The sequence below is a fragment of the Numenius arquata genome, chromosome Z, assembly GCF_964106895.1.
Source record: "Numenius arquata chromosome Z, bNumArq3.hap1.1, whole genome shotgun sequence".
NCBI lineage: Eukaryota > Metazoa > Chordata > Aves > Charadriiformes > Scolopacidae > Numenius > Numenius arquata.
In genome coordinates this window covers 70,350,065-70,375,381 of record NC_133616.1, presented here as the reverse complement: position 1 = coordinate 70,375,381, position 25,317 = coordinate 70,350,065, and the positions used below count along the sequence as shown (strand labels likewise).

At 38.6% G+C, this 25,317-nt stretch overlaps 1 protein-coding gene across 2 annotated transcripts in view; it reads left to right on the top strand.

Annotated features, from left to right (window-relative positions):
* Positions 1-25,317, top strand: part of COMMD10 (COMM domain containing 10) — a 114,385-nt gene that overhangs the window by 28,990 nt on the left and 60,078 nt on the right. Inside the window, exon 6 of one of the 2 annotated variants that reach the window (XM_074166228.1) lies at positions 20,062-20,077. The exons of the other annotated variant lie outside the window; for it this stretch is intronic. Within the exon in view, the coding sequence (XP_074022329.1) occupies positions 20,062-20,077 (16 nt within the window). The remainder of the gene's footprint in view (positions 1-20,061; positions 20,078-25,317) is intronic. 2 annotated transcript variants of the gene reach the window in all.

Sequence of the window (25,317 nt, the reverse complement as noted above, 5' to 3'; positions counted from 1 at the left end):
CAGCCCAACCTGTCCTGTGATGTAGACTGCTGTGCAGCTCAGTTGCTGATGGTGTTTTGTATGAGGAGGAATAAAAAGGAGCTTTCAATTAAAAATCCAATTAACAGCAGCTTCTTACAATGATTCAGGATTTGAAATGTTTAATTGCATTTCTAAATCTGAGGGAAGTGGAATTTCTATGAACGAGGCAAACAAAACAAGCTGGTATGATAGGAAACACCTTTGTGAACTGCTTCCATTCTGACATTTTAATGAGCTAAAGTGACATTTAGAAACTATGTGTAAGATATCGGCTGTGTAGAAGGGTTTTCTTTAATAATATAATTTGGTTTCAGATCCTTTGGGCTGCTTAGTTGCAACACAACAATCTGGGTATTTTTTACAGAATATTATTATTTTTATGGCTATGCAGTGAATAAACCAGTAGAGGGAGCACAAATTAACAATCCTAGTATTCTGTGCTGCTAATTATGATTTTGATTTGCAAACAAAGACAGATCCCAAAAAGTGCTGTTTATTTAACATCTGTTTCCTTCAGTAATTAATTTAATAATTACCCACATAGGCACACTTTCACATTCTTTTCTACTGTTAATAGCAGTAATTCCTTAGGCTGTCTAGTCCAGACCTTTCTTAAGAACTGTGATCATTTTCTATAACCATAGAAGACATACTAAAAAAAATGTAGAAAAGGTCTGAGGGCTTCAAAAATGTAGAAAAGGTCTGAGGGCTTCAAAAATGTCACATCATCGGTGCATAATATCTCTGTAGAGGAATGTGAGAAGTAAGATGATCATGGAATCACTGAATTGTCAGAGTTGGAAGGGACCCCTAGAGATCATCTAGTCCATCTCCCCTGCTGAAGCAGGATTGCCTAGAGCACATTACTCAGGACTGCATCAAGGCAGGTCTTGAAAATCTCCAGAGAAGGGGACTCCATGACCTCCCTGGGCAGCCTGTTCCAGTGCTCTGTCACCCTCACCGTAAAGAAGTTCTTCCTCACATTTAAATGCAACTTCCTATGTTCCACCTTGTGCCCGTTGCCCCTCGTCCTATCACCAAGAACCACTGAAAAGAGTCCGGCTCCATCATCCTTCAACCCACCCTCTAGGTACTTGTAAACATAGATAGGGTCTCCCCTCAGCCTTCTCTTCTCCTGGCTAAAGAGCCCCAGCTCTTTGAGCCTTTCCTCATAAGGGAGGTGCTCCAATCCCTCCATCTTAGTTGCCCTACGTTGGACTCTCTCCAGTAGTTCCCTGTCCCTCTTGAACTGGGGAGTCCAGAACTGGATGCAGTATTCCAGTTGTGGCCTCACCAGTGCAGAGTAGAGGGGGAGAATGACCTCCCTCAACCTACTGGTCACACTCTTCCCTGTGCAGCCCAGGATCCCATTGGCCCTCTTGGCAACAAGGGCACATTGCTGGCTCATGGAAAGTTTGCTATCCACCAGGACTCCCAGATCCTTCTCCTCAGTGCTTTCCAGAAGATCCACCCCTAACCTATATTGGTGCCTGGGGTTCTTCTTCCCCAGCTGCGGGACCCTACACTTGCCCTTGTTGAACCTCTTTAGGTTCTTCTCTGCCCAGCTCTGCAACCTGTCCAGGTCATGCTGGATGGCAGCACAGCCCTCTGGAGTGTCGGCCAGCCCTCCCAGTTTGGTATCATCAGCAAACTTGCTGAGGATACACTCTGTCCCCTCGTCCAGGTCACTGATGAATATGTTGAACAGGACTGGGCCGAGTATTGACCCCTGGGGGACACCACTGGTTACAGGCCTCCAACTTGACCCTGCTCCATGAATTACAACCCTCTGAGTTCTGTCACACAGCCAGCTCTCAATCCACCTCACTGCCCCCTCATCTAGCCCACACTTCCTCAATTTCCAAATGAGGATGTTATGGGAGACAGTGTCAAAAGCCTTGCTGAAGTCAAGGTAGATGACATCTGCTGCTCTCCCCTCATCCTGCCATCCAGTTATAATGTCATAGAAGGCTATTAGATTGGTCAAGGATGATTTACCCTTGGTAAATCCCTGTTGACCACTTCCAGTAACTTCTTGATCTTCAATGTGTTTGGAGATGACATCTAGAATGAGTCGCTCCATTATTTTCCTGGGGACAGAGGTGAGACTAATTGGCCTGTAGTTCCCTGGGTCCTCCTTCTTGCTCTTTTTGTAGACTGGTGTGATATTTGCCTTCCTTCAGTCCTCAGGCACTTCTCCTGTTCTCCAAGACCTCTCAAAAATGATGGACAGTGGCTCAGCAATAACATCTGTCAGTTCTCTCAGCACTTGTGGGTGCATCCCGTCAGGGCCCATGGACTTATGGATGTCTAGGTTGGCCAAGTGGTCTCTAACTGAGTCCTTCCTAACAGAGGGAAGTCTTCCTCTCTCCAGACCTTCCCTCTTGTCTCCAGGGTCTGGAATTCATGAGGGGCAGCTTTGGCAGTAAAGACCGAAGCAAAGAAGGCATTCAGCAACTCCGCGTTCTCTGTGTCTTTCACCACAAGGCACCCACCTCATTCATCAGTGGGCCTACATTTTCCCTAGCCCTCCTTTTTTTATTGATATACTGAAAAAAACTCTTCTTGTTATCTTTAACTGTGGTAGCCAAGTTAAGTTCTGCTTGGGCTTTTGCCCTTCTAATTTTTCCCCTGCATATCTTCACTACACCTTGATATTGCTCATAAGTAACCAACCCCCTTTTCCAGAGCTTGTAGACTTTCCTTTTCTCCTTGAGGTCCAGCCAAAGCCCTCTATTTACCCAGGCCGGTCTTCTTCCCCGTCGGCTCGTTTTATGGCACCTGGGGATGACCTTCTCCTGCGCTTTTGAGAGTTCCTCCTTGAAGTATGACCAGCCTTCCTGGGCACCTGTGCCCTTCAGGACTGTCTCCCAAGGGACACTCTCAACCATGCTCCTATACAGGCCAAAGTCTGCCTTAAGGAAGTCCAAGGTGGCAGTTCCGCTGGCTCCCTGTCTTGCTTCTGCAAGAATTGAAAACTCGATGATTTCATGATCACTCTGCCCAAGATGACCTTCAACCTTTACATCCCTCACAAGACCTCTGTTAACAAGCAGCAGGCCCACTAGGGCGCTTTTGCTGGTTGGCTCCCTCACCAGCTGTGTTAGGAAGTTGTCTTCCACACACCCTAGGAACCTCCGGGACTGTTCCCTCTCTGCTATGTTATATTTCCAGCAGATATCTGGGAAGTTGAAGTACCGCATGAGAAAAAGAGCGAGTGATTGCGAGAGCTCTGCCAGTTGTTGATAGAATATTTCGTTGACTTCTACATCCTGGTTTGGGGGTCTGTAATAAACTCCCACCATGATGTCTGCCTTGTTGGCCTTCCCCTTGATTCTAACCCATAAACATTCTACACTGTCATTCCCATTATTAAGTTCTAGGCATTCAAATCCGTCTCTAACATAGAGGCACAGCCCACCACCTCTCCTTCCTTGTCAATCCCTTCTGAAGAGTTGGTGGCCATCGGTTGCAGTGTTCCAGTTATGTAAGTCTTCCCACCATGTTTCTGTGATGGCAACTATATCATGTAACTTTATATGTATATACGTATATGTATATATGTAACTATATATGATGTTCTTGAAGAATCTCTGCTACCTCTTCACTAGGAAGATCCAGTAAGGTGCGTTACTATGTAAGGTTATTTATTGTTGTGTATTTTTTACACATGATCTGTATTTAATGTTTATGCTTGAAAATCATTACAAAGAGAAGCTTGCCCAGTGTTGTCTCTCGATAGTTATTCATATTTTTTCTGCAAATCCACTCCACTCCACAGGTTTCACTAGATTCTGCTATCTAATTGCAGTTTTTCCTATGGAAGGCTTTGCTTTTTTATTGGTTTTCCTTCTCTGTATTTCATCTTTGATTTTATTCTTGACCATTAAGGACTTCTTCAGGGAGTTGGTTTTTTTTTCAGTGTGAATGCTATGTATAGGTTCCTGATGAGAATTCAATACTTTGTTTATTTTGTTCCTTCTTTATACATATATTTGAAGAATTTTGTTGGAGGATTTTTGTCTGCCAGTGGAAGACAAAAAATAACTGATAAATATACTAGTTTGTTAAACCTGCTAATGTAATACTTTTGACAAAAGACAGATAAGATTAAAATGTTACTATACTGGTTGAATTAAAAGGAAATATATTAATTTCCCCTAGTTCTAGATGCTTTAAAAGAAGAATATAAAAGTGGAAATACTTTAAACTATTTTTTCTGCAACTATTCAAAATCAAAATGAGGTCTGACTGCATTTGAAACTGAGATTGTAATACATATTCATCATTCTACAGAGTAAAGAGAAGTCTGGAAATCTTAACTAATTATTTTCTACTTGTTAAAATAACAGGACATGGTTTTCTTTTCTTCCTCTGTTTTGTTTTTTCTTGTTTGTTTGTTTACAGACTGGCTATACATTTCTGCACTGTGAACAGATCTAGACCCTTGGATGTTTTGCTCTGTTTATTTCAATAAGTATGCCATTTTGCTTTCTGAGTTTGCCATTGTGAATATTTTCCCTGTCTTTAACAGCAAAGCAGAGTAGATGAGGAACAAAACTTTTCCTCTACCGGAGCGAGATCAATCACTCAATTCAGCCTGTAGATTCTGTGCAGTCTGTATGGCAGGACCTGAACTTGGATGGATATTTAAGGAAATACGGTGGTGCTTCCCCTTCCCCCTCTGCTTAGCCCTTTGTTTCCCTCTGAAAAGAAGTTATATTTGTGGAGTGGCGTAACAGTGAGAGTTGGTGGATGCTAGTGATATGTTCCCGCTCCAGAGAGGTAAGAGGTGGCAGAGTTGAGCATCTATACCGTGACATTCCCCCCTTCATTTTCCTTCTCAGTCCTCAGGTTTTGGGGTGATGCATTTAGGTGACTTTTTTCTTTTTTTTCCAAAATAGAGGAGTAATTCCTATCTGTAGGGCCTTGAAAAAAGAGGGCAGATAAAATACATGGTGCTGAAGGAACTGTAGTTAGGTGCAAAGACTAAACAACTGTAAATCTCTTCTGAGGTTCATCAGCTACCTCTCAACCACTTTCTGTTCTGATACTGCCCTTTTCCTTCTCAGAACACAAACAAGCTTGCATGTACACCCTTGAACTGAGTTTAGTCTTCTCATCAAGCAGATTTGTATGTCTATAGCCATTGCAAAAATAAGTAGGACAGGCCTTGGATTAATGCAAAAATGTTTACGGATGAAATTGAGAGAAGGGGGTTTTTCATTCCTATTTAGAGGAGGTAATTGGAGGCCTGGGTAGCCTCAGATAGCGCAGTCCTGGTTCAAGGTCTTTCTGAACTTCTGTACACAAGCAAGGTTGCTGCTTTTGGCAAGGTACATTATAAAACCAATTTTGTTCTGAGAACTAAAAATCTAATAAATACTGCTGCTGATAAGAATGGAGAACCTTCCCTAAGAGGAGCTTTCAGAATATTGAGAGAAGTCCTTGTATTTATAGGAGCTTTAGTAGGCATGGCTGTATAATCTTGACTGTGTGGAACAGCTCAGAAAAATGGGCCTGAAACTTCTAATTTGATTCCAGGCTGTCACATCGCTACGGAAAGCTGTCAGAAGTTTCTTTGCTCAACCATGAGAGCCAGAAATTCCAGACTTGGAGTGCACATCAATTCTTGTGTTAGACTGTGTTTGTTCTATCATACCTATTATCCCTGGTTAAATTAATTTAATTAGAGGAAAAAAATTAAGCTGTAGTCCAGAATTTTCAGGATGCTGGACTTTTGCTTTCTTCTAGTGTAGAAATGGACCCACGTCCTGTAAGTTGTGCATAGTTTGACATTTTACTTAGGAACCATTTGCCAGATGGTGTGACTCCAGGAGTATGCACTCACCTCTGGCAATTGTACTGGAGAGTGTAGTTAATTATCTGACTCTATTTGTGATCTTACATGATATAATTACCCAGCTTATAGTAAGGATCTCTTTACAGGGTTCTCTTTACAGTATTCTTATGTTTCACTTGGCTATATACACAATTTATTAATACAGTCTGTAACACATGAATTTACAAATCCTGTAACTAGCTACAGCCTCTGCACATGCTCTGTTCCCACTAAAACACTTTTACAACTTTGTCCATATGTCTTTGTGTCATGGAGTTAAAGAACAAAAAGATCCCAGTTGGCTATGTACAGTTGGTTGCAACCTTGGGCAACCTCAGCCCAAGCTAGTACTGAAACTCTTGTTTTATACAGGAGTAAATGGAATTGTGCGCATTGTGTAACTCTACCATTGTCTGTCCAAATAAGCAGCAAGGAGGTAGCTGAAATACTTAACTTCCAAGTTTAAACTTGGTGACTTGTTTCATTGCCAGGCAGAGTTAAGTCCTTGAGGGCATTTGAAAAATACAAGGATCTGGTGAGTTTTTCTCACTCAATGCATTTGTGCATGGCACCTTTTTTTCTTACAACATTTGTTTCTTGCCTCTAACTGGTTTTGTAGGCTTGGTCCTTCAGTCTTTTCAGATGAAGAAAAAACATTCACAGGGTTCATCGGAAATTCTCCAGAAACTCTAAATACTTCCTTGCCTGCTCTTCTCAGAAACTAGGCAGTGTTTTAGCAAATGAACTGTTGTTGTCATTTGTGTGTAGCTGTGGAAAGTAACCCTATTTTGTCAGTATTTTTGCTATGATCTTGCAGTACTTCTTGGCAGTGCTGATGCCCCTCCTTTTACTAAGGCAATAAGCTCTGTGGTTCCTTCACAAATGTGTTAAAAATTGGCTTCAATCCCATGTCTATTTCTTCCTGACTCTAAGGTAGAAAGATAAGGTAGTGTAAGAAATGGGTGAGATTAGGGAGAGATGAACATAAAAGTTGAACTCTCTCTAACAGCAAGGCTCAGTCATACTAGGATAGCTCTTTTGCATGTGTTCTCCGTTACAATGAAGTTGACTGCTGCCTTTGAGAATTGGAGGCGAGGGCGAAGGAAGATAACATGTAATCTCCAAGTCAGAAGCTTTCTAACATGGTTGCTTAAAACCAGATAATTCTTCTATGTATAGATACATAAAAATCAAAATTTCTCCTGAATGTTAAAAGGTATAAAATTCAGAGGGTCATAAAGCCTTTAGATATATCAAGTGACTAGCATTTTGTGGCATTTAAATCAGGTAGGAGTAGCTGTCTTTTTGCATTGTTTGGCAATTAGTAGCAAGCAGAGAAGAGGTGTAATATGTCTTTATAAAAATAGGAGATTAACTTTTTATATATTAAAGTCTTGGAGTTGGGGAAGCTGTGTTTGTGTGTTTTCTGAGTACCACAGGAAATACTTCTCAGTTTTTCATCTTCAGCTTCTCAGTTCTTCCATCGGTAAAATGGTTAACTTCTGACTGCTTAGCAGTTGCATCTTGGAAAGACTTGACTCTGGAAAGTTTTGATAGATATTAATCCTTTATTTTTCCTTTGAGCGGTTCTTAGTGAGGAAAGTTATGAGACGTGAAATTTTAAAAAATGAAATTCCATGTGTTTTTTCTCAGTGGAGTTGCGCTTCAAAATCCTTCACTTTCTTAAGAGCCAGCAGTGGTTTATTTTCCTGTAGCTGGTTGCCATTTAAGGGGCATCTTCAGAGCTTGTTGAAGGAGATAGGGTTGTCTTCTACAGTCGTGATTACTGGCTTTTTTTTTTTAATTTATACTGACACTTCAGAAGCAGTTTCCTTGCTCCTCATTACTGTAACGGTAGCTTGGGAACAGTGTGCGCTTTGCTGTTCACTTCTTGGGTGGGAACAGAAGAAGTTCTTAATGCCTTGTCTTCTGGTGGTGCATACTGTGTTGGAGTCACTCTCAGTATAAGATTTTTAGTCAGAGAGAAGCTAAACCTAAAAAAGAGGGAGTTAAAAGTATGATCTCAGTATATACACAATGTTTTAATGCAAGTTGTGAACTTGCCTATAAATGCCTTTAACCTTTTGTAGCAGTACCACAGAAATGCATTTTTTGGAGACAGTCCAAAAAGAGGTAGGTTAATGACTTTGCTTGGGGTATCAGAAAAAAGTGTGGAGTGTTCAAAGGAAGTCTTAAGTTTTATACAGCCTGTTTGTAAACAAAGAGAAGAGGTGATTAAATGGCAGGCTTATAGAAGAAAGAGGGTATTATGTCCACACCGGCCTAGACTGACTTCAGCGCTCCACCTTTTCTCTACATAATTTCCTGTTTTATTCAGGCTTACTGCAGTTGGCTAGCATTTCTTTTCTCATCACTGCATTTTACTTTTGCAGCCGTGGCAGGATGGGCAGAAAAGAGAAGAAAACTTGTTTCTTCCAGTCCTCTGTTAAACAGTGCTGTTTACCAAAGCACTGCTGAGCAGGCTCTGCGATAAGCATGGATAGAAATGGAACTCTTGTCTTGAAAGCAGAAAAAAACAAAATTCTGTGAAGAAACAGAAAAATACTCTAATACAAATGCCAATTAAATAGGTTCTTACTCTACACCCTAAGCAGTTCTTCAGTAATTTGTATAACTTTTTATTCATTTTCTTCATAGAATAAATAATTATACTGACTTTGTTGAACTTGAGCTTTTGTCAGTAAACACTGACAAGAGTGTTATTTTCTTGGTTTCCCCAATAGTTCATCTGCCTTTTTTCATTAGTGCACAAAAAGCATACCTGCATAGACTTCTTAAACACCTTTTTTAAGATATGCTTGACTATTTTTTCCTGAGTTGTGTATTTTTTGCCTTTGAAAGTTAAGTGGATGGATTAGATTGGAACCTGCACTATTATGTTGCTGTTTAAATTATGTGAAAGATAACTTTTCAGCCTTCTCTAAGAGGAAGGGAGATGAGCAGGAAGGTATAAGAGATGTGGAGTAGTCACTCAGCCTGTGAGTATCTTATTTGTGTTGATTCTCTGTGCAGCTTCTGAAAAGCCTATCTGCAGGGTGACATATTTTAATGCAAGTTGGACGTTCTGATCTCGCTCTTCTTCTGTGACAAGTCTTTGTTATCTTCATAAAAAATCTCATAGACTAGAAGTCCACTATAGGTAATTTCTGATCTGTAAAATGTAGGGTTTTCAATGTATTTTGCTTAATTATTGCTATAGGGCAGGTTTTTATAGGCACATTTGATAAGAAGAACATATTTAGAAGTACGATAATATTTGGGGTATTTGTTTTCTTGTTGAGTGTCATGTTGCCCACATAAGTTTTGCTGTGTTATGTGTTTATGCCTGACAAATGGGTCATATTAATCTCTAGTTTTGTTTTTTTTTCTACTTACAATATCAAATCACTTGCTGATCTTCAGTTGCCATAGACCTAGTTATTCTGGTTCTTGTATTTATAAGGTTTTTACTTTTGCCTGTTTAGGCTGAATATTAATTATTTTTCCTTGAAAATATAGTTATGCTGTGTTTCCTGACAAAATAAGACCAGCTTCAACTTAAAATTCAGTTAAGATGCGGACATTTCTAAGGCAGTGCCAGCACTTAAGTTGTGTGTAATACCTGATTTGTACTGGCTGGAATTGATATTTAAAATTATAGAACTCCATTGCATATTTGTAAGCATTTCATTGCAAGCCTGAGTATAAATACATGCTTTTAAAGTCTTTTGATTGCCCTTAGATGCTGGAAGATGTCTGTCTGAACAGATAAAAGAGCTGAAAATAAATGACATGCTAAAAGTATGATTCTGCCTTTTTAAGTTTCTGAAGTGCAAAAAGGAAGTTGGGCCAAATGGATTAAAAATCTCGTAAATAATTCAAACTATTTAAATAACTTCTAAAATCTGGGATTATTTAACAAAATTAATTTTCATTGTTCCTTAACTTTCTCACATTTCAAATCTTGAATTTCTTAAAAAAATTATTTTCTAATTTGTTCTCTGTCCTCTCAAAACTTTTCAACTTCCTTACCAGAGGATGTACTCTGGAACAGGCACACGGAGCTGCGAGTAGCTGGTATCTTTGCATGGAAGATGATCAGCATCAGCTTGAGGGTCAGCAGCGCTTTCCCTTCGGTGTCTTGCCTGCAGCTGTTGCAATTCCATCTTCTGCACTGGAAGGGGGACAGAAATTGGTTGGATGAGGGTAGAGGTTTCCAGTCAATGTGTCTGCGCAGGACTTGGGAGACTTAATCATATGCTTAAATTTATATAATGGGGCAGTTTACCTTTTTTCCAGGAAAAGGACTGCTGAGTGTCTGGGTGCAGAGGGAGGGTTTTGGTAAATTTCCAGGCCTGGGATTTAATTGTACGGTTCCATGAGTACTCCTGTCAGTATGAAATGGAACAATTGTGAGATTCTGCCTCAAAATATGAGTACTTGGCAGTACTTTCTTTTCAGACTTTCTCTGCAATCCTTTCAAGAGTAGGGCTAGCCACAGAAACCAAAAATGAACTGTCTGAAGCATTTGAACACAGTGTCTCTTTCATAATACTAAAAAGTGAGGACATCGCATGTGAAACTGTTTAATTTGGGTTAGGAAACTACACATTCCGTTACAGTATTTTTACTGTGCATCCCAAAGGAGAGTAGCTGATCTGTGCCAGAGCATTTGCATCTTGCCCGGGCCAGGTCCCACAGCTTACAATGGGACCACTCCGGGGCTGTGCGTCCTGCACCTGGCCACCTTTACGCCCTCTCCCCTGTCTCTGTACACAGCCTGCCACATCATGTTGAGCAACACGCATGCATACCTTTTCTTCCTAACCATGTCATCACTTACATAAGGAGAGGCTATCTGGGGGTGGCAAGGAGCAGCTGCTAGACCAATTCACATACTCTGTAGGTTGCACCTTGCTCACATACCTTTAAAAGACATGATGGTGAGAAGAACCATATCCAGTTACCCTGTTGGTTCATACCTTGCCAGCGGCTCTGTGTTACTTAGACTATTACCAAGTAGTTAGGTATTTTATATGACGAGCATCTTACCAGGTCTGCTCAGAGTAGTACAGAAGGAGCCCATGTTTCTTTGTTTGCATCCAGTTTACATTTGTGTTCACCATTGCTGTAGTTCTCCCCTGGGCTCTGCTTTTCCTTTATCACTAATATCGTTTCCTTAAATACATTGTTTCATGAGTTTCAGTACAAAATGTCAAGAAAAAGTAATCTTCTTGGTGATTACGAGTATCCAATCAAGCTGCTTTACAGGGTAATAGCCGATTTTTATTTTAAAAGCAATTGGATTGTTCTGTATTTTTTTCCTCTGCTTTGCAGAATCACTGGACTTACTTTCCTGTTATTTTTGCTATTTTTTTTTTTTTAAATGTGCAAACTAATGCAATTACCAAATCTGGCTTCCTGGAGAAGTAATATGTACATTCTTGAAAGAGTACAAAGTGAGCATCTCCTACATTGCTAACATCTGTCCTGCTTGAGGCAATAAATATACAGTACATGCTGTTGAACAGTATCAGTGCTGTGCATTTGACATTGAACAGGTGCCCGTAACAATGCTGTGACACCCTTTCCAAGCATGCTTCAGGTGGAAGAAGGTAGGTCATCACCTCAATTATATGCAAGGGTGGTGACTTCCACTCATCTTTTTTTCCTGTTGTTCACAAATGACAAGAGTCTGGTATCTGGAACCATGTGGCATCTAAATTTGTGCTACTTGGCTTTGTATGAATGTTTAGCAAACTTTAAAAGCTGCTATGACAAGTGACCTTTTCCACTGGTTAAAATACATGAAATATCACCTCTTTCACAGGAAAACCACAACCCACAGCATGGCCTACAGCCCCTGAGCAAATCTTGTTCAGTATGATTGTATTAAATAATTACTAATGAAATAACAAATACATATTTCTAGGAATGCAGACTCACTGGCAAGGCAGTAATAGAAAAGAGCTTTTGAGGAGGAAATGAAAATACTTTTTTTTTCATATCAAGATGGATCCTGTTACTAAGAATACATTTTGAAGCCTTGCAGTAATGAAGGGGCAATACAAAAACAAAAATAGAGCCAAAGCTAATGAAAATGCTTGTCTAGCTTGAAATTTATACGTAAGGAAAAGCTGTTGCTTTTTCTGATCCATTCAGCAACATTTTTGAGCTTGCATATGTGTAAGAGTAACTAATTTGTCCAGCCAGCCCATGAGATGGAACCACACCAGTGGGACAAATGGCAGAGAAAATTGCCCTGTGGTGCTTTCTCAGTGAGTTTATAGCTGTCTCAGTCTAAGAGGATGACAATTTCTGCTGTGCATGTAATCAAAATATTGCAAGAATTGCTTTGTAAGTGGTGTTTGTAAATGCTTTCCTTCCTCAACAACATCAGGATTAGGCCCGGAGTTTTCCAGTAAGACCTGATTCAAGGCTCTTTGAATTATTTCTGGTGCGTAGAGACGGGCAGCAGAGTTTTAAAGAAGGCTGAAAATGCCAGATTATTTCTCTGTCCTCTTTTCCAACACTGAAAGAAACTAGGAATTGGGAGATGCTTATGCTTAGGAATAAGTCATGTTATGAGATTGGGAATTTGACAGTGAAAGTAGTTGCCAAAGTCCAGATTTGTAGGCATCTCTGGTCAGCACATATTTCTTTGATTAGGTACTTCAAGACTAAAGGGTGCACTTTTCTTCTTCATGAAATGGAGAAATGTATTACCTGCTGTGTTGGCATAGAAGAGTCACAGGGTTAAGCTTTCTGGGAAAGCATTGATGCTGTACCCTAGGGGTTGCTCACTGGTGGCTTAGGACTGCTGTTGTACCTAGTAGTCCTGGGAGGGTTTGCAGCCTGGAACCAAGTATAGGATTCTTTAACTGCACAGAGGAGTTCAAATTCATGTTGTCTTCCCTCTTCTTCTATTATGACTCCTAAGTAAAAGAATTTCAAAATCTAGCTGTACACACTTGAAAACAAATACATATCTTTGTTCAAGAGTAAGTGCATAAACGTTATAAATTCTGCCTGCAAATACCTGTTGTCATTACTGGAAAGGAAGTGTGTCTTACTAGAAGATCATAGAGTACTCAAGAGGAGAAGGTTCATTTGAAGATGCAATTTAGAGGCAGGAAGAAAAGTATCTGTAGATTCAGGAAAGTCCATGTGCCAGCAGAGAAACAGAATTCCTGAGCTGTTTTTTCTTTTTGTCATTTCAAGATCACTTTGCCTCTTCACACTCCGATTCCTTCTTCCTTTCTGTCATTCCATCTTCATAGGAACAAGTGCATTGTGCTCCTATAAAAACATGCTACAGATTCCAAAGTATCTTTGAATTTCCTCTAACAGCAAAGTTGCCATTGAAGTGGGACAGAATTCCTGGGGTTGATGCTGTGTCTAAGAAGTTCTAATACACATTTTCAAATACTGCCTTCATATAAATAGCATCTTTTTTTTCATTGCTGGTCCTATTTCTTTTCTTTTTGAACAATAGTAGATTAAATATTCTATTATTATACTTCTTTATTAGATTGGTTTCCTTTGTTCTTCAGGCCTAAAAGCGCTTCTTGTGCTGCATACGGTATCTTCTGCTCCTGAAGGGAAAGCATGGAATGATACAAATAAAGAAAGGTGTTTAGGCAGTGTTTACGTCTGTACTTTTGCAGGCTAATGTGTAACGAGTTCCTGAGTGAGCATTTTAGTTTCCTCTTTCTAAATTTGTATCACATTGAGTGAAAATTAAAGCCTTTCTGATGAGAACCAAAATGGTTCGTAAAGGATATGGATGAATGGATGAGATCAAGATAGCCAGTTTTTAGTACTGAAATTGGTGCTGTTTGATTTCCTTCCAAATGCAGATGTATTTGAGACAGTATACAGGAGAAAGCACTTAATGCTAAACCTTTTCAGGAGAACTGCTTTGCTGGAGCAGCAAGGAGCTTCCCTGTTGGAGTGCATTGATCTGCCAAGGGTGCTGTAGGAGGCAGACTCAGGTAAGCAGAGATGTCTGCGAGCGGTGTAACACAGAGCAGAAGTACATGAAACAAAATACAGGGAGGTTGAGGCCGTAAGGGCAATACACAGCAACAGGAAAGCAAGGATGTATTGTTCAAGGAGGGCTAACTGAGGTTGAGTTGAACCTGCAGAGATTTTTTTTGAATAAGGCTGAGGATGATTAACATGCAGGGAAGCGGTGCACTATGAGAAGTGTTATGCCACATGACACAGTGCTTTGTTCTCAACCTGGTATCTGAAAAGTCATTCTGAAAACCTCTTGAAAATTCAAGTGTAGCATAATTTGAATTTATTTTGTTAGTGGAACTGCTTTAAAATTCACATTACCATTTTAAACCGCAAACTCCTGTGGCCTTGAGGAAGTCACAAAAAACCTGAAGCCATCCTTGACTGTAAGTGAGGCCTGCGATGCCTGTCTAGGACAGAGCACACTTCTTGTGTTTACTGCTTTTTGAAAAGAAGACCTTGACACATCTTTAGCTGAGGGAATGCAATCCAAGGGTGAGTCACAGAATGAGAGCAGATTTTTCAAAGACGTATGGGAATAGTAAACTAGAGGAAGGATATAATAAAAAAAAAAAAAACAACCAACAGACCCCAAAAGGGCATTTAGTGTATCTTTTCTTTATGGATAGACTGATGAAATGTATTTGTCAGTGCCGAGCATGAGAGGTGCAGTGTTGTAACTTAGGCACCACTGAGATGTCAGGTTGTGGATACTCATTCTAAACCCTTCCTTCTGTTCTTTGCAATAAAATAATTTGTTTTCAAAACATTCCAATCTGTCATAACCCAGCTTTAAATTTGTTGAAGTAACTTGTTATGCTTGAATGCTTTTGTTAATGTGACTATTTTTAAGATGCTCAGAACTTGCAAACTTGAGAGACTCCTGGCTTTTTATAGCGATGTGGCTTCAGATAAACAGAAAAGAAATCAGCGTTATGTTTTTCCCACTTTTCTGAAGCACTTCAGTAATGTGCTTTCAGTATTAGCTTTTTTTTTTTTTAACTAAAGAAGCAGGTAAGAATTGTGAACCAAACATCAGTCAGCCTATAAAACTGCAAAAAGAGCTTTGCAGCTTGAAATCAAAATATTATTTTAGTATGTGTCTATATATATATAAAAAAGACCTTCCCATTTTCAGTTATGTGGAATTAGCATGTGTTTAATTCTTTCACAGAAGGCTGTAGGGGTAGGGACAGTGTGATGTTAGGAAGACTGCAGGTTGTTATTGCCACTGGAAACAATATCCAGTAATGTGCTGTTCCACAAACAGGTCTGGAACAGGTGCAAAATTAATCTTCTGCCATTATACATGTACAACATATGTTAATATCTTCATGTTACCTCTGAGCTTGAGAAAATTAAATTATTCTTTGTCTTTGTGGAAATAAAGTTTGAAAAAAAAATATAGTTACATAGAGTCACTGTTTCCTTGTGATTTGCATCTAATTCTTACAATTCCATTAAAATACTCTTTGCAGGTTTGGGCTTGGTTTTTTTTTTTTTTTGCTTAAAGAATAATAACATCTTTACTGAGTGTAAAAGTGTTTTACTTTTATGTCAAGAAGAATATGTCAAGAATAAAGCCTTTGGGCTGGAAAATTGTGTCTTATTTTGTCCCACAAAATCCCTTTCAAGTTTAATTGACTTAAACTGTGTAAAAATTATGATTTTATTTTTGCTGATTGTTCCTCGTAGAAGTCCTGGGTTTTTTTGCCTAAACATCAGTTGATCATGAACATTCTGATTTAAGATCGGGCTTTGCTGCCATTGGACACCAAGTGGATAATGCTCTTGGGCGCCGTGGAGAGCACTCAGTCCAGGCGCTGAAGTAATGCCCCTGGGAGAAGCAGAGTGCTTGGCTGGGATTCCTTCTGGTCCTGAATCCAGTACCGGGAATCAGCTGGGTACTCCCCACTGTCTGAAGGTGGCGTATAAAATAATGTAGCAGAAGGTGACTGATCTTCACCCAGGTAGATGAATGCTCTACAGAAAATGGGGAAAAAATGAATTTCAGAGAGTATTAGATGAAATACACTCACGTACTAGCAGAAACGTGGGTCAGGTGAGCAAAAGGATTTTTCCATTAGTTTTTTCAATTGGAATACAAAACCCTATTTAAATTTGTGGATTTAAAAAAAAATATATATATAGTGAAGGACTGCAGAGATGCGAGTGAAATTAAAATCTGTTTTGCTTACAATTCTGTGATCCTGTCTGTTTGGGCTGCACAGAGCCTGTAAGTCAATTTGGAAAGGGGCAGGAAATCCTCAACCAAGAAGGACAAGGTTGCCTTTGGAACAGGTGTTGGGGGGAACATCACAGCATGAGATTGAATTTCCTTGGCTGTTCTTGTTAGAATGTTGGAGATGTTTTTATCCTGAAGTTACTGGTACAGACTCTAAACCTTAACATTGCTTAAGTGGCATTTTTTTTTTTTGCATGTGAGTAGATATCTATGTCAACAGTTGTCAAGTGTCCTTCAAGGCAAACAAAAAAGCAGTAGAACAAACTGTGACTGCAGAGATGAGCCTTGGAAATAAAAGTGAAACAAAACAAACCCCTTTCTTCCTGCCGGCTATTGAGAAGTGTATTGATTCTCCCTCTAAATCCATCGAAACCCCAAGTGTGTGTTTTCTTCTCTAGTAGATGGAAGAAAGGCTGATGAATGAAGTTCACCACTCTCTTAGTTGTGCCAACATATTTGTAAAGCTACACTCCAAAATGGATCCCTGAAATGAGTTAGGAAATGAAACAAAAGCAGTATCTTGGAGGTTTCTAGAAATCATGGGTGCTTAAGTTTCCAGTGGGCCCTACAAAAAAAGGCCTGGACTGGCATGGAAGGAAATAGACTGGTTTGCAGGTGGTTGTGACTTGTTAGCATTAGGAAGGGTGTGATGTAGCAAAGAAAATACAGCTTTAAACTATGCCTAGTTCTTAACTGTTACACTTCTTTTTCATGGCTGCTGGTCTCATGCTTTCCAAAAAAGGCAGTTGTCTCCCAGATTTTTAGCAGACATTTTAGGACTACCATTTTTGCTTTACAGATGTAGATAAATGTGAGACTCTTCTATGCCTTTAATATCACTACTGATTCAAAGATCAGGAAGATTTTTGGTAACCTCGTAAAACTTACTGTTTTCAGAGGTAGGAAAGAGAAATGACTTGCATGGAATTTATTAAGGTTGATGCATTTGCAGTTCTTGTTAATGAAATCAGTGAGATGGAGAGACAATTAAATATTTCAAGAATTCCTATAAATTTAAAAAGCAGGAAATTGCTAAGCATTTGGGGTGTTTTTGTAATTGTGTTTGTCTGAAGTGCTATTTGATTAGATTCTTTTTCTGTTATTGGTATTGTCATTCATATGCTGAACCTTAAAATAATGCATTTTTTACTCCAGGCAATTCACAGTTTCAAAGAGCTTTATGTATAAAGTTTGCATATAAAGTTTTACAGATGGTGAGCTTATCTCATGCTATGGTAGCTGTTTTAAAATAATTTTCTCTTGTGTCCAAACATAAGCCAAGGAATACAATAAAATGAATTTGATTTGTAAGTAAAGTATGTGTAACTAAAAGGTACAGGTATGAAATAGCAATGATAAGAAAGTTACCTGATTGTAATCAACATGAATTATAAAAGAGAAAATAGGAGGGGGAGAAGAATGGAAATTATGGAAATGTCAATATGGAACACATTTAGAGTAGATATTGTGCACATTAGTAACAGATAAGATAAAATTGCCAAAATAGTTTCGGTTAAAGGATCAAGAGTGATGTGGAATGTATGGAATTGACTGAGGCAGGAAATGAATGGCTGAGGAGCAAAAGCCTCTTTGAGCTGTAGGCATTAGCCTACCACTTTGTTTTCTCAACTAATAATTGATGTGTAGCTAGCTAAGGAAATCGTAGAAATAAAGGATGTTGCTTTTAACGTGCAGTGATACAAAAAGTAAAAAATGAGAAAGTTATGAAGAAAAGATAAAAGGAATACAGAGATTAAGGCAACCACAACTGAAACTCGGAGATTCTTCTCTAAGATGATAGTGGTTATTATCAAAAGGATTTCAGTATATTCAATTAGTATTTTAAATAAGACTTTCAAATGGGAGGGGAGAAAATAGAGAACATCACTGAAGATGGCTAAATTAAATTTGGAAGGATCAGTTTATGTGGTTCTGTAGCTGGAAAGTTGAAAAGAAATTTAAATTTTCATGTTGTGAAAATGCTGTCCTCGAGTAAGGTGTCAGAAGTGGGCATTTCTGGGAAAGCGTTCTGTTGAAAATTGTCTGTAAAACAAAATGCGTGGACTTTCAGAGTTGCCCCTGCCTTAAGCAGAGGGGGTGGGGATGGTTGGGCCAGATGACCTCCTAAGGCCTATTTCAAGCTAAATTATTTTGCAGTTATAGAGACTTCAGTTTTGAAGATGTAACTAGACTCTTCTGCAGAGTCCTGAAAAAGAAGCTGAACAAATTAATGACTAATTTACTATTTAATTTGCTCTGTTTTGTTTAAACAAGAAAAGTAAGCAAGAGCACCTAGGTTTCAGAGAGAGTCAAAGGTGGGACCACCCTTTCAGAGGAAGAAAGCAACAGAGACATTAAATCCACAAATCGAAGGGTCTCCTTTGTAGACAGAATTGTACTTAGCTTTTGTGAAAGGTTCCTAATTTGTTTTGGCCCTTTTTAAAAACTGCATAATTCTAGTCAGTTTGTCACATTTTCCATTCTGGGTTTTATGTTAAGCTGTACAAGTGAATTTTCATTAGAAATGCTACTTAGTGGGAGATGTACAAAAGTGCTATGGCAATGCATATGAGTTCTTCAGTGAAACATAGTTTATTAAAATCACTCAAGTCTCTATTAGATAATGAAAAACAATGAGTTGCTTATAACCTGGCAGACTCGGGATCTTTGTCAAGAGTTAACCAGTACTACTGTAGTACTGATAAGTACATGATAAGGAGCTATTTGATGAGAATGAAAGCATTGAAAAGAAGTAAAAACAATACACAGAATAAAGGACCAGAGACAATAGTATCTCTGTGCCTGGAATGTAAATTTTGTGGTATTCCATATTTAATTTTAAAATAGCATTTGGGCATATAGTTGTGGTTTCAGTTACTCTGGACAGAACTTGTAGTGCAGGAAACAAACGATTTGAGACCTGGATTCTGATCTCTTGTCACTCTTTATGATTATTGACTTAGTTTATTTTAAGAGTAGTACTAGCTCTTTAGGGCCAACAAGCGGAGTAGCATTTCAAGGACACTTTTTTCTATTTCTTCTGTGAATCTCTAATCGGACTTCACATTTTATATTGTAGGATTTGGTGATTGGGACATGAAGATTATATGTTAAAACTAATTACTAGTGCACCTCTGAGTAGCTTTTAACATTTTAAATGCTGACCTTAACTTGCTGCAGATTTCTTTCTAAAATTGTTCTGCGTTGAGAAAGTACTTTTTTTTTGGTAGATAACTTCATGTTTCATTTCCCTAAGAAGGTCTGAAATTAGTGGTGTTTTTTTTTAACTTGTTGCTTTGTGTCTGAGTAAGGTACACATTTATAAATTCCTTGCAGCAGGATCCCTTTTTGCTGTACTTAAAAATAGCATATTTTTGCCACAATTGGAAAATGTTCCTTCACACTATTGCTAAATGCAGTTCTTGATTTTAGTCTAGCACTTTCATAGTTCCTCATATCAGTGTTTTAACCTGTTAACTGATACGTCTCGTAATTCTGCAGTGCTTTCTTTAGATAGTAAATTTAATACAGTGCTAATGCTCTGTAGGAAGAGCTGTGGAAGCGCTGTAGAAGATTTGGATTCTGTGCAGCTTTGCTCCTCCTGTTCACAAGTAACAAACAGCAATATTCTTTATTTTTAATACATTGTCTGCTAAAATGGTGCGTTGCCTCTCCTTCAGCATGACAAGCTGTGTAGCTAGGTGCACCTATGCCTGAGTTGATGAAGCGACACAGGAATGACCATAAACCTGTGTCCATTGCCGGCTCCATGCTGCTCTGGGAACAGGTCTGCAGGCATCAGGGTGGTATGCTAAGCCATCATTGAGGTGCACAGTCCCCAAACCAAGGGGACTTCGAGATGTGGCGTCCTGTGGTACCTGAGACTCTGCTTGTCCGTTCACAATGGCTGTAGAAGCGAGTCAGGCATAAGTCCACTGCGAACACTAGCATGAGGATGGAGAAGCTGGACAGCTTGCCAGGGAAAGCAGAGTGGTGGATGGCTGCACTTCTGTGACGTTGCTGTCTTGTGTACATATGGTCATTTTTTAAACCTATCAGAAGATTGAGGTTTGTAAAGCCAGAATCTACAAGCCAATTATTGGACTGAATTCACATTTAGCTTTCATAAGGTGTAAGGAACAAAAAGAAGGTTGTAAAATGTTATATTGCTATATTAAATAAATCGAAAAAGTTTATAGAAAGCTTATTATAGAATATAACATAAATTATTGTCAGGCTAAGCCTGGAAGTAGGGTTTTGCTATGACACTTTTTTTTAACAGTGGTATTCTGCCAGTGGAAGGTACTGCTCAAATTTCACATGAAATGCATCCTAACCTGCAGTGTTCACTGGTGATAAAAGTACGCTGTGCTCATTACAGAACATAGCAGGAATAATAATGCAGTTGCTTTTCGCACTTATTTAATGTAAAAATTATGCTTTGTTCAAAGGAAAAAAATAATGCACTGAAACGTTCTACCATTTGCTTCTAATATTTGCCCCCCTCCCCTTGGCGTCTTGTCTATTTCATTGATTAAATTCTTAAATTAGACTTCCAAAAAGTTTTGGAAATGCAAAATTAACCCTTTCTTTATCATAATGAAACACAGTCTTTGCAGTGAAGTAGGGATCTGGGTATATTTTTTTTCTCTATCAGTGTTATCAAAGACAAGACAGACCTTTTAGGTGTGACAACTTAAAGAGTAGCAGGCAATTGTGAATTAGGAGTGGAATTACATTTTTAAAAGTATTTTTGAATAAAGTCTGTTGGAATTCTGCCATACTGTTTTTCAGATGATTTCTATTTGTAGATTGCTAAAAGTTTTATAACAGAAGAGAAATATTTGAATTCTTTAATCTGAGACAGACTAATGCATGTGGAGGTAAAATATTAGCAAAATGTGATGCCACACATTGATGGTAAATTCAGGAATAGAACGCAAGAAGGAGTGCTTACCGGGAAGCAGGATGTCTTAACTCTGTTTTTTGTGAATAGAGGGGAATGCGAATATTCATATTGTGTGTTGTAACAGTTGACGCAATCTGAACTATTCTTGTGCTGTCAGATACTCTGAAGTAATAAATAAGTAGGCCTGAGACACAGCCAATACCTCAAAGTGAGAAATCCACACATTCTTTTATTGTCTTTAATTTTATGCTGCAACCATTGTGCGGGTCTAGAGTTTATTATTGCTGTTAGCTCCTTTATGTTTTACTTTTGGCAATACAAATTTGGCACACATAGCGGAGTGGTGGGTGAGTGGATGAGTGGGTTTTGACAATTATGTTTTTTATGGCATAGCTAAAAACAGTGTAAGTGAATCTTCAGATTTGCATCTTAGTATGACTGTATTTTGTAAAATAAGGTTTTATAGAAGTAGAGAATCTGGAGAAGTGAGGGAAGAGGTAGATAGAGGATGGAGCTGGGCTAGTTCTAAAATCACTGCAGTGTGTTGCTTTCTCTAGAAGCTGCTTTCGCACTAGCCATTTGTGCCTACATCAGTGTGGCAGTCATGCAGGAGATGTTTTAGAGCTTCTTGTGGCGTAGGAGTTCTGGTGCCTTCTGACGGAAATGAGCAACTGGGCATAATTTTTAGAGTATATTTAACTGAATACATAATCCTGTCTTTCAGGTCTTTGGATCCCAAACATATTCGTTATTATTTGAATAACTTGTATACACTCCTCAGGTTATCAAGGCTATAGAAAATGTTTCTTATGGAGAAAGATTCACTATGTAATAGGAATCTTTTTGCATTACTGTTAGTCTTACGTTCTTGGTTTGGTCATTTTTATGTTTGCCAAGTCCCTGTGGCCAGATTTGATAGTTACCATATTCCCGATATGTTCAGATACCAGTGTGATCAGTTTTCTGTTATTTCTGCTAGTAATTTTTTCAATCTCATTGTCTGATAGATAGCTTACTTGTAGAAAGCAAAAAGCCTGTGTATGTTATTTATTTTTTCTTGATTAATTTTTTTTATGAGCTAATTCATTCCTTGTGCTTCATCAACCCAGCTGGTCTGGTTTATTAAATCATGGGTCCGTAATACCCATGACCTTGGAAAAGTCAGAAGAATTTCAAATGCCGTCTGCCGTTCTCCCGTGTCACTGTCCTGATGGTGTAAATGACAGGAAGCAGAGAGAAATATGCTACATGAATAAGTTTTTTTTTTTCTTCTTGGCATTATATTTAGTTTAGAAAACTTCATTTGTATTTTGAGAAGCCAGGTTTTGTGACTCAATGTGCGTAACCTGAATTCTCCGTTTGGAACATTGGTTTTAATAATTGACATTTATGTTAATTTCTAGACCATATTTTGGCCATTTTGCAGAAATTGAAGAAATAACGCTTCCTCGGGGTGACAATTATAATGAGCAAGATAGAGAGTCCCAGTACATTTATGGAGGTGTTGTAATAGCTATCTGTTGAGCAATACTGTTTTACTTTGTCCTGAAAGATACTTTTAAATTGGTGTTTAGAGGGAGTAAGCCCTTGTTTCATGAACTGTGAATGCCTGGGAACAGGATAGGTGGTAAAGAGGAGCGATGAATAATGTGGAGACAGTTAGTTAAATTCTGGTGAATTTAGCAGTTCTTTTGGCTGAAAGATTTTATTTTATTTTTAATACACTTTCATTATCAAGGAACCATAAAACATAGAGGGAAGTCAGAGCAGAATTTGCGTGCACAATGGAGATACCCAAATATAATTTTACTTCACTCCAAAATCAGATGAGGAGTCTGTTGAGCACAATAATTGCATACAGCACTGGCTCAAAAGAAAACAGTTGTCTCTTGGTTACCCCTTCACTGTGGCTTCAGATTTTCAGCTGCAATTAAAGAATGTGTTAAAATCAAGTGGTGTGCATTACTGGAGGACACATGCGGAGACTTTCTTTCCTTAGTCAAATACTACAGCTTAACAACAAAGACTGCATAAAAGATTTTAGCATGACACTGTTTCAAATTTAGTGTTTTAGTTGTTCCTGGCATACAGGCACCAGACTTTCTACACCTTGTTTTTTGTTGTTTGGGTTTTTTTTGTTTGGGGTTTTTTTTTTTTTTGTAGTAGTGGTAGTGTAAAAGGTTAAGGAACATTTTCACCTAGAACTGTATGTTTCTGACGAACTCCCATGTTCCCATAGCAATTTTAGTAACCACACGCTGTTTTACTGGAAGAGTGACTTGAGGATATTGCCTGATCTCTCTCTACCTCCCATGGCAAACCTTCTGTTTGTTTTGTGAATTTAGTAGTCAGAGGTGCGTGATAAAACTTGCCATCTCTTGCTTAATGACACTTCACAGCCAGTAAGACTGCCAAACTGCTACACAACTTTCCTTTTTACTTCATTAAGCAACACAGAGGAACAGGTCACAACAATTATTTTCTATCCTAATGCCTCATGTTGACTGAAACATTTGAGGCTAAAAATAGATAAGTACCATAAAATAAAATGCTTAAATGGAGGAAGGGACGTCTTCACAGCTCCAAATGGGTCTAAAGAGAGGAAAAACTGTAGAAAGACCCAAGTCAAGAAAATTGAGCTTTTTCAAATGGGTGAAGCATGAATTGGAGAGGGGGAAAAAAGGTTAAGCTATGTTTATTACTGTAGGTTATATTAGAAATAAAGTTTAGGTGGATTTTTCAGCAAAACCACGCAGGTGGAACAAACTGGAATGAAGTGGTTCTGCTTTTTCTAGTGGCAACAGTTAAAACTGTAGTGACATTTAAAGAATCTGTGTGCTATTTTGCAGAGAACATTACTGCCTCAAAAGTCCTTTAATAACTGGCTGACTGACCTGCATCTTTGATGCTTTAAGGGTAAGGGAGCAGTGGTCTGATATTCCTCCTCACATACTAAAATGACTTGCAATATAAATTGTTTTCTTGTGGTTATGGAGTATGTGATTTCCCCTGTGTTTTCTGGTTTTCAAGAGTTGTAAATACAAAAAAGCAAACGCATTTCCTCCATTCTCCCTGCCTTCTCTGCAACAACAAAAAAATAAATAAATTGACTCCCGCCCCTATTAATCTATAATAGTAGTTGGGCACATGGTAGCTTTTTAGTTAAAATGCAAATAGAATCACTGTTTGTATTACCCTAGTTCAGGGTTTTTTTCTGCAAGCAGCAGATCAGACAAAATTTCAAGAAAAGGAGGTGAAGGGTGGATAGGGAAAGAGAAAATGTGCTCTGTGTGCAAAACATTGTATCCATGGAAAACACTTCTGTGGCCTTGGAAGAAGCCTACAAGTCAGTAAGAAAAAAACTTGATCTCCACAGTGCATGGTTGCGAGTCTTTAGTACATATATGGGTTTGAAAAGTGTGTTTTTTCTGTTGTGAGTGGGTGTAGACCACAGTTTATGGCTAGAGACTGTGGTGGTGGTGGTGGTAACTGAGCTTGTGTCTTACTGAGAACTTACTGTTTTGCTTGTGAGTTCAGATTTCACTGGAAATTCAGTAATCGTTGAGTTGATGTGTTTGCAGAAAAAAACTGCCCCTTCAATAGGCGTATAATGTGACCTCACAAACTGTGGACAACACTTGGGGTAGTGGTGGTGGGGAGACAACCAGCTATTGTTTATACTATTTTTGCATTGCATTGAGGATAGATAGTTTGTAAAAGCAGAGGATAAATATGTAATGACATTTTTTTTGTCTTGTCCTGTAAGGAGAATAAGTTCTGGAGCCTTGTGCTTATACTTCTTCATTGGTCTTTCCCTTATTGCAAACAAAAAAAGACCTGTGTTTCTTCTTTAGTTTACGTATTGATAGAGCCTCCAGCCAGCTGCCTTAATTGTAAAATGAGGAGCATACTCGCTGGACTCGATGATCTCAAAGGTCCCTTCCAACCAAGAAGATTCTGTGATACACATTATCTGTAATATTGCCGGAAAATACTCCAGAATGCACTTGAAAATTAGAGCTCTACAATTCTGATTGTTTCCGTCAGTCAGGCAAAGCAGGACAAAGGCAACAAAGGAGATCTGACACTTACAGAAAAGTAATTGTGAATTAGTCCTGGATTTTCACTATTCTTTTATTTGTGTTTTTGTTATTTTAACCTGCTTATCAGTTTAAATTTCAGTGATAATTTCTGAAGTTGTGTCTAGGTTGTCAGGTCCAGTTATTATTACTGTTTTGTAAAGTAATGTTAACTTTGAAAATTTGTCATTTTCTTGTC